The sequence below is a fragment of the Lethenteron reissneri genome, chromosome 6 (genome assembly GCF_015708825.2).
Source record: "Lethenteron reissneri isolate LAM-NWPU_2019-01 chromosome 6, ASM1570882v1, whole genome shotgun sequence".
In the NCBI taxonomy this organism is placed as follows: domain Eukaryota; kingdom Metazoa; phylum Chordata; class Hyperoartia; order Petromyzontiformes; family Petromyzontidae; genus Lethenteron; species Lethenteron reissneri.
The window spans coordinates 5,541,817-5,551,701 of NC_083784.1; the positions used below are offsets into that span (position 1 = coordinate 5,541,817).

The following is a 9,885-nucleotide window of genomic DNA, read 5'->3' on the forward strand; positions in this document are numbered from 1 at the left end:
GTTTGTCACGTAAACAGAACATGCAAATTTGTTAATAGGACAGTACACCGGTGTGTTGGAGAGCAAATCCACAAAATTAACAATCTGAGTACGATGTTTTGCCAGTAATTACAACTTGCTTCATCAGGCAACAGCCAGATTGATAAATATTGCTCGCAGGACGTTTCAAAGTGGTAGGCCTGGTGTGGCTGCAGGCTGTCCCAAATGAAGTCGTGGGCCGGATATGGTCCACAAGGCATGGGTTTGCTGCGGAAAATGTCTGTGTGTGTGTGCGGCACACACTCGTGGACAATTGCAGATAGCCATCCTCCAGAAATATATGAGCACAACGGCAGGCGAATAAAACACAGCAAGGTGGCACAGTGGTGAGCACAGGTGGTGCAACCCATAACACCCGGGGGGCCTGGCCAACGAGCCTATGACACTTCACGAGGCCTCCAATTGCACCTAGCCTGGCACAAGCGCCATGGTGATGTCACCGGTTGTTGCTGTTGTTGTGGCGCAGAGTTGCTGTTGGGGGTGCTGGGAGACCAAGATCTGGCGGCGAACGTGGAGGCTCTCACGTACTGCGCGGGAGCTGTGAAGTTCCTCGCCAACAGCGGTGGCGGCGGTGACGGCGGTGATGGTGGTGGTGCACTGGGCTCAGAGCTGCTGGCGCGCGGGACCCTGGACACACTGCTGGGCCTCCTGGCTCGCGCCAACACTGCACCGGCGGACAAGGCGACGGCGCACCTGCTCGTGCAGGTCTCTCAGAAACAAAGACAAAGACCCCCCGTGTAGCCTCCATAGACTATTGGGGCATTGTGGTTCACGAGCACCTATGAAGGCCGGCACAGCGCACGAGGGAGTGGTGTGAGCAACACGACCACAGCCAAGAAACCTTTGTGTTCCCATTGCTGATGTTCATATACACTGCAACAGGCACTCATTTAAGGTTGAGTTGACCCACGGGAGACACGGAACTGGTTCAGATATCACTTTTCACTGATGTTAGCCACGACTAGGATTCAAACCTTAGGTTACAGGGTTCGTAGCGCAGTGCGTGAATCACTGCAACACTACTCCCCTTGCACACACACCTTCATGGCAGAGGTCGCAAACGGGTTTTGATTCCTTACCCGTACCCGTACCCGGCCGCACCAGGGTCGCAAACGGGTACCCGTACCCAGCTGTACCCGTACCCTACCCGGCCGGGTACGGGTAGGATACGGGTATCGGGTACCTGATTGCGACCTCTGGGATGAAGCCATGTTGCAGGCGCGGGTGGGTTGATTCTAGGAACTTGAATTGTGAGAAGGGACAAGACGTTGGGAAATGAGTGACAAACGGTTACTCACCAGTGACTCACGGCCTACCCGTACCCGTACCCGGCCGCACTAGGGTCGCAAACGGGTACCCGTATCGGGTACGGTACGGGTATCGGGTACCCAGTTGCGACCTCTGCTTCATGGGTCTATTAAATGTTGCTGCTCCCAACAAAGACAAAGATTCCGGGACACACAAAGTGACAGACAAGGGCATGGTCCCCTCCTTTCCCTGCCACTCAATCGTTAATCTTGACCACTGGCTATTATCCCTTAAGCCTATTAACTTTTCTTAATGATCAACATTTTTCTGACTTACTTGAATTAATTTTGAATGACTGGATCTGGTCCAAAGATGCTTGGCACGATTTAAAGTGAAACCCCGTATCTAATTTCAAAACATGGTTATAAGAATTGCTCTTTAATTTGGTGGTGGAGGGTCTTACGACAGAAATTTAGTCAGACATAAATGTGGCTTAACTAAAAAAAATCTACTTTGCATTTTTATTATGACAAGAAAAATCACATGGTCTCTGGGTTGTGCTGATCGCGCACTTCGTGTTGTTGCCATGGCCCAGGTGACAGCGGCCGTGCGGGGCCTAGCAGACGCCCCGGGAGCCTGTGGCTTCTTCCGTGCGGCTGGGGCGCTCCCCACACTGTGCACGACGCTGGAACGCTACGAGTGCGACGCCTGCGTTTGCACCAACGTCCTACGTACATTTAGGCAAGAGCCTCTCTCTCTCTCCTGCACAGCATTGCCAATGAGCATCGAGGTGGTGGCCATCTCCCGATTGCACTCCTGAGCGAGTGGTGGAAATTACACATTCCTATGGTGGGGGTGAGTCGTAGAACCACTGCTGACTTCCCCTCATTGTATCCACCCCAGACGGATGGGCTGCATCAACCCCCAAACGGGATTTGAACTCCACAACCTTCCCAGTGTGAGCCGCTCGCTCGACTGCTGACCCCACAGGACCAGACACAGCTCCGTGCGATTGTATTTTGAACCCGTATTATTTGAATCCCAGGTTATAAATGATGTTACAACAAGAAAGGCCATTGATTGAGCACATTAAAGGAGAAACAATGCTGTTGCCAGGTTGAAAATATTCCACCGTAGTACCTGAATATTGCGGCCAAAATGCTTGGAATTGCTGGGTAAACATTATTTGTGAACAGTTTTGAAGTCTCGATTTAAAGCTTTCGTGACTGCAGGGATTCATCTTCTTGGTTCTTTCGGTAAAGTCACGTAGAATGGAAATAATAAAAATAAAACATAATAAAATAATTCTCACGACGTTTCGGCCACAACGCAAGCAGCCGTCCTCAGGTGAAGAACAGGTCTGTCGGAAAGACAGCGTCTGACAGACCTGTTCTTCACCTGAGGACAGCTGTCGGGAAGACAGCGTCTGACAGACCTGTTCTTCACCTGAGGACGGCTGCTTGCGTTGTGGCCGAAACGTCGTGAGAATAATTTTATTATGTTTTATTTTTATTATTTTCCTTCTATGTGACTTTACCGAAAGAACCAAGAAGATGAGTTTTGAAGCCGTGGGTTTCATTTGGCTTTGGAATGAAGTGGCGGGCCACATGAAATGAAGTCACAAGCCGTAGGTGCCTCACCCCTGCTGTAAGACCGTGCATCCTTAACGCTCTCCGTGCTTTGTCTGCAGCAAAGTGACGGATCACAGCGAGGGCTGCCGTGAGCTGGCTGCAGTCGACTCGTCTCCCAACATCCTCATCGCTTTGCTGCACAAGTTTCCACGCAAACAGGTGGGCGGCAGCACGTCCGCTACGCAACAAACATCCATCTGCTATATTCAATACGCACATTATATACCACGCAATGTATTCCAGTGCATTTAAAATACGTTATATACTGCACAACACAGTGTATTTAACGTTTATTATCTACTCCATAACTGAGTGCATTTAAAATCAATTATATACTACATAGTGCATTCCTGTGCATGCGATGTACTTTTCTTTCCTTTTGCCGATAAGTCACACGATCCAGCTGTTGTATTAACATTACGCACGTAGATGCATGGGCGCTGTAACCACTGCGGTGGAGCGTCACCGTGTCGTGCCGTGCGCCGTGCGACACGGGCGACGCGACACGGGCAGAGTGAAACGCGCCCTGTGACGCGCGACGCGTGCCTCAACCACGTGCCCTGTGACACCGGGTGACAGGACCTGGTAGTGCGCGTGTGCTACACGCTGGGCAACCTGGCGGCGCGCAGCGAGGCCGTTCGCGAGCGTCTGTGGCGCCACGGCTCCTGCCTGGACGTGCTGCTGCATGTCTACGCGCTCCAGCTGCAGCGCCAGCCCGACACGGGTGCGGTCGCCTCTCACAGCGTCACCTGTAGCCGTGGGTTACAGGCAAATGTTTACAGTTTCACATTGTCAACGAGCGCAATACTTTTTATGCGAAAATCCCACGAATGTTGATGTGCGGAGGTGTGTGTGTGTGTGTGTGCGTGGTCTGTGTCTATGTGGCGTGTGTGTATCTGTGCGCGTGGTAAATATGTGCACACTAAGCATTTGCCCCAACTGTCTGTTAAGGCTATACGGGGAAACTTTTTCTTTGTGGTACATTGCTCTGTGCATGCGCGTGGTGCGTGTGCATGTTGTTTGAATGTGGGGTGTTGGTGTGTGCTCATGGTGTGTGTTTGTGAGCGAGCAGACCTGGCTGAAGACGTACTTGTGAAGCTTCTGCGTGTGCTGGCAAACCTGTCGCTGCACCCTGGCCTGGGTGCAGCCCTCGCCAGCCACCCCCGCTGCATCCAGCTGCTCATCTCCACTCTTGGTGGGGTGCCCCTTTCGTTATAACTATTATTATTATTATTCATGCCCTTATGACCAGATTCTCACTATTCCAGTGTTTTTCTTCTTGCCATTTTTGTTCCAATTATGCTATCGGCGTCACGTCGTGAGATGAAAAACGTAACTTCTGATCTCTCGCAGAGCCGAGCAACCCTTTGTGCTGGGGAATGGGTCGCAGAACCGGATATTATAGAACTGCTTTTGGACCCATTCAAATTACCTCTTATAACAGGACGAGGGGGTGGGTGGCCAGCACCACAACCGGCCGCTTTTGTCTCCCCAGTGGCGATGTTCACACACCACACCAGTTACTCGTTTGAGGCTGAGTCGACCTAGGGGAGGCCCAGGAGCGGTTCAAATAATCGTCACTGGTGGTGGCCGTGAGCGGGAATCGAACTCGGGTCGCCAGGTTCGTAGCGCAGCGCGCTAACCACTACACTACAATGCGTTACGCTTCCACATGCGCGGGTCACGTGACGGATTTGACGTCACAGCCCACTTGCCGTGCAAAAAATCAATGCATTTTTGAGCTCCCCCCCCCCCCCCAAAAAAAAGTGTATTTTTTATAATTTTTGCATGGTGTACAGTCTGGAAAGTACCCACATGGCAAATTTCCAGTTTGTTGCATGTCGGGAAGTACGCTAAACATTTTGAACAGACACACATATTCACAACTTTGCCTTTTATATATATCTGGAGATGACAGACAGACCGATTTGTCTCATTCTCAGAGCTCTAATTCAGCCTAATTAAGTACAGACATTTCGTTTACATGATTGCCTTTTGTTGTGTAGTCATTGGTGACTGGGCTACTTGAGGACCTGGTTTAATCACAGGTGCCTGCCTGTATTTGAACGCAGGATCTCAGCGGTGGCAGCTTGGCACTCTGACCTCTGAGCCTTGTAAACATTATCTCTCAAATAAGTTTCTGATTACCATCAGGTTTATCTGGTTGACACCAGATTTAAGCTATTGCAACCAAGAGACGCCAGAAAATTCCTGTTGGAAGAACATTACTTCATCCACAATGTTTCATGCCTTATTTATTTAATTAGTATCCCCCTATAATCGGTTTTGTACGATAAACTGGATTGCTTGGCTAATCTGAACGCAAATGCCTGTGATCATTGCCTTCTCCCCCAACTGGTCTTTTATGTTGTTTATATGATTGATTTGTTAATATTTTGCACTGTAAAATGTTTATCAGGGAGAGAAGTGGGGCAGTGGTAAGCACACTCCGCTGTAAACCCAGCGACCTGGGTTCGATTCCCGGTCACAGCTAACATCAACGGTGAACCACTCCTAGCCACACCGCCTTTTCCAACCTGCACTGACCGGCATAGCGAAGAGTGGTCATGCAAGCCCTACAGCTGACCCCGACGTTTGGAGACCATCAATACTTTATTACGCCGGTTAGTGTATGTTGGTGTAGGGGGAACCCCCTGTTGTTAGCCATGGCCGAGAATTGAACTCGTAGTGTGCGAAGTTTCTGCGAACCACTGTAGCACCTGCCGCTCCACCCAGATTAACTTATGTCACGTACACTTTAAACATTTGCCATCTTACCTATAAACCTCACCAGGTGGCTCAATGGTAGAGTGAGTTATAATCCTGGTTGGGGGTTGGCTCAACCCTTCAATCCTCTGGAGCCAATAAAATGAGGATCACTTTGTAGGGAAGTCAAAAGTGATTTTCCTATGGACTCTCACCTCTGCCCTAGGAATGGAGAATGTATACCACTGGCTCTGGGCTGCAAACAGATGGGCACTGCCTCCATGTTCATTTGTTTAAAAATAAATTACTTTTACTTGACTATTTTATTTGTTTATAGTCAGCAATTGTACTGGCTATTGTATTTATTTTCCTTAATTTAGGTTATGTATGTATGTAGAACTTTTTTCGCACCATACGTAGCCAACCGTGCTAATGGGCGGTGCGGGAGACCGACAGCAAACTAAACACAAAAAGCAGTTGGAAAGAAACGAGTTTCCAATCTAGGTTTAGAAGTGCATTGCTCCAGTGGCTTCCTAAAGGTTAGCTTTGAAGAAAAGATTTGTATCTTCTTGGTTCTTTCGGTAATGTCACGTAGAAGGGAAGTAATAAAATAAAAATAAAACATAATAAAATAATTCTCACGACGTTTCGGCCACAACGCAAGCAGCCATCCTCAGGTGAAGACCAGGTCGGGGAGACAACATTCAGACGCTGTCTCCCCGACAGACCTGGTCTTCACCTGAGGACGGCTGCTTGCGTTGTGGCCGAAACGTCGTGAGAATTATTTTATTATGTTTTATTTTTATTATTTTATTACTTCCCTTCTACGTTACTTTACCGAAAGAACCAAGAAGATGAATCCCTGCAGTCACGAAAGCTTTAAATCGAAAAAGATTTGTAATCTCAATGATTGTTTCTCAGGGGTTGTAAATAAAAATTACTGTCTCTGTCCATCTCGTGTTGGTCGCCCGCCCGCCCCACAGAGAGCCCGGGCGTGCGGGAGCGCGAGGAGATCGTCTTGAACGCTGTGGCGACCGTCAACAACCTCTCCTACCACATAGGCCCCGGTGCCACGCTGCAGGGCCAGCAGCTGCGCATCGCAGAGTGTGAGCCCCGCGCACACCGCGGCACGAGCGCCACGCGGCCTCGCTGCGTCGGTGCCGCGGCCGAGTAACCAGGTGTGACCGGATCTCAAGAAGCGGTTGAAGAAGCAGTGGTCGTGTTTATTGTCTGTCGTACGTCGCCATGCCAGTCTGTGGGTCTCTGTGTGCGTCTATGGATCTCTATTTCAGTCTTTGGGTCCTTACGTGAGAATACCACACCAAATGCTGTATTGAACAAGGGGTATATTTCTTTGTTGTTGCCAGTGTCCGAGTAGTTGCGCAACAGATACATTTTTTTTTCCCATCTGATGACGGACGCTTGTGTTGCACCCGAAACGTCGTGATTTATTTTATTTTTATACCCACGTGACTTTACCGAAATAACCAAAGAGTATGGATTCCTGCAGTCATGAAAGCTTCAAATCAAGATTAATTAAATTAGAGACAGACTCAACTTTGTGGTGGCGTAGTTCGTAACGTGCTCATTTGCAAACATATGATTGGTTGTTACAATCGTGAGGGTGGGAGGCAGAGTAAACCAGAAAGGCGGTGGGGCTCTACTGTGGAGGAGCGTGCCCAGATCCCCGAGCCAAACTCGACGCGTCTTCGCTGCGCAACTCATCGTACAGACGTGGACAAAGTCATTTCCATGATTAATTTGCCCGGTCTCGAAGGCGATTTGGTTGCGCAACAGATAAAGGGCATTAAAAATCGATATCCGTCGATAACTCTATGCATCGTACCACTGCCACTTAATACTGTTCACAATCAAACCCTACAGCAGAGGTCGCAACCGGGTACCCGATACCCGTACCCTACCCGATACCCGGCTACCCATACCCAGCTGGGTACGGGTACCCGTTTGCGACCCTGGTGTGGCCGGGCACGGGTAGACCGTGAGTCACTGCGCCTGCAACATGGCTTCATCCCAGAGGTCGCAATCGGGTACCCGTACCCTACACGATACCCGGCCAGGTACGGGTAGCCAGGTATCTGGTAGGGTACGGGTACCCGTTTGTGACCCTGGTGCGGCCGGGTACGGGTAAGGAATCAAAACCCGTTTGCAACCTCTGCCCTACAGCGATGACCCCTATCTGTTTTGCTTATGACACCTCCAGTGCTGCTCATGCCCCTGCTGGGCCCTGGGGAGGAGGGGGTCCTGGAGGCATTGAGGGCCCTTGGGAACCTGTCCCAGAGTGCGGCCGTGCGGGAATTCCTCCACCAGCACCACGGTGAGCGCAGCAGCCACAGATGCAGCAGCGTCCACTCTGCCACATCGCCACCCGCAGTGAAGTGCTGATCGTAAATGCTGCCTGTCTGTGTTGTCTTGTGAGCTGCCTCTCTGTGTTCTGGCTGGTCTGCTGGTATCTGTGCTGCTTTTGTGCCCGCGAGTTGCCACCGATGTATCCATCCCCAGTGCCGGCGCTGCTGTTGGAGCTGTTGTCCGAGGGCTCCCAGGACGTGTGCTACTCGGCTGGGGGGGTACTGCTCAATATGAGCAGCACCGACGACGGGGGGGCAGGGCGGCTGTTGCAGCTGGGAGCCATGGAGAGGTGAGCGCTATCGGTGGTGGTGGTCGTGGGGGTCACTGTGGAAGCAACAACTCAGCCTGCAATGCTTTGACAATTGACCATCTACCAATTGGCCATGCGAGGACTTGTCGAGATTCAGGGTTATGGATACCCGGCATGCCAGCTCAACGCTCTGACCTCTGAGCCACCGTAGCCACCTTGCTGTGTTGTAATCGATTAATCATCATACGCCTATAGCAGGGGTTCTCAACCTATGTGGTATGGCCTCCCCCCTGCTAATCCAAACCATTTCCACCCACGCCTGCCCCATCAGCTCTACTCACATCTCTATTGGCTACACGAGTTGCTCGAACCTTCACTCAAACTCGTTTAATAATAATAAGCTGCAGTGGACATTTTCTCTGGCATGTTCACTATACACCGTGAGTCTTGTCCACTGGATATCAACCCTTTTAGCAATTTCCTGTTCAAGCCCATTCACTATTATTTTCATTCAAGCTTAAACATCCCTTAAGGCCGTCTATCCGAACGTAAAAAAAAAACGATTAGCACACAGGTGGCTACCCGAGCCCTTTATTAGAGATTTGTCCTGCATAGTGTCCATACTGCAGGCCTGCCACCACAGGTTGAGAACTGCTGTCCTATATTAACTGAAGTGGCAGCGACAGCCTTTTCATGCATTGCAAAGGAGAGTGGCTGAGCACTCATGGGTCCCGTGATGTGATTCCTCCCAGGCTGCTCAGCTGCCTGCAGCGCTATTGCCGTGCGGACTGGCAGCTGGGCGGATTGCTGTGCAAAGTGCTGTGGAACTTTAGCCAAGGGCCTGCTGCCACCGGCGCCAGCGGCAAAGGCGGGGGCCTGGATCCCAGCGACACCACGCGCCTTCTCGCCACGCTGCACCTCCTCCTGGGTAAGCGCCACCAACATTACAAAACATAGCATTGAAGTCACGATAACTCGCAAGCCTTTGTCAATCCACTGCCGGATGAAGACCTCCCCACGCAGTGTCGTTATGTCGGTTGTTTGACCGAACTTCACCACGCTGGCCAATGTGGGTCGGTGGAACCGAGAGGCCTGAACCAGTCCAGCGATATCTGGGTCAGACAACACTGGCCACTTGTCAACGTACCAAAATATTGGCCTCATTTGGTCTTCATGGAACGAAGGGGAGTTTCATGAAGAGGATATACTGGGGCACCCCTTCCCGTGAAAAGCCCGGTATTCTGACACTGGACTCAACACCAAGCTCTTTGCAAATTATTTTCTCGCGAACCAAGTTAAGCTTTGGTCTGGTGACTTTTAAACACTTTCACCACATGCCAGCTTTTGAACCTAAAATTTATCCAATTTAAAAAAAATAATAATTGTATACAGCTGTATGTTTAACTTTGGAAATGGTTGAAATTAGTTATGTGGCAACCATCGAGTCACGTGCCTACTGTTTAGCAACTCCGGGATCTGGCAGAGGGTAGCAAGCATTTGGCAACGAGATGTGGTGGCTTTGGCCACGGTGACATCTGGATCAGCAAAAGGGTTTATATTCGGCAGCCTGCCGCCTAAGTGGGCAGGGTTGGCAACTGTGGTGCTCAACGGGGGGTGTCGTGGTGACGCGATTGTGGTCTCCGC

At 50.5% G+C, this 9,885-nt stretch overlaps 1 protein-coding gene across 4 annotated transcripts in view; it reads left to right on the forward strand.

The window, feature by feature from the left end:
* Nucleotides 1–9,885, forward strand: part of ARMC2 (armadillo repeat containing 2) — a 28,258-nt gene that overhangs the window by 10,322 nt on the left and 8,051 nt on the right. For all 4 annotated transcript variants that reach the window (XM_061570900.1, XM_061570889.1, XM_061570883.1 and 1 more), the window contains exons 7-15: nt 506–744; nt 1,883–2,028; nt 2,978–3,077; nt 3,498–3,642; nt 3,991–4,113; nt 6,608–6,730; nt 7,846–7,959; nt 8,145–8,280; nt 8,994–9,169. In XM_061570900.1, the coding sequence (XP_061426884.1) occupies nt 506–744; nt 1,883–2,028; nt 2,978–3,077; nt 3,498–3,642; nt 3,991–4,113; nt 6,608–6,730; nt 7,846–7,959; nt 8,145–8,280; nt 8,994–9,169 (1,302 nt within the window). The remainder of the gene's footprint in view (nt 1–505; nt 745–1,882; nt 2,029–2,977; nt 3,078–3,497; nt 3,643–3,990; nt 4,114–6,607; nt 6,731–7,845; nt 7,960–8,144; nt 8,281–8,993; nt 9,170–9,885) is intronic.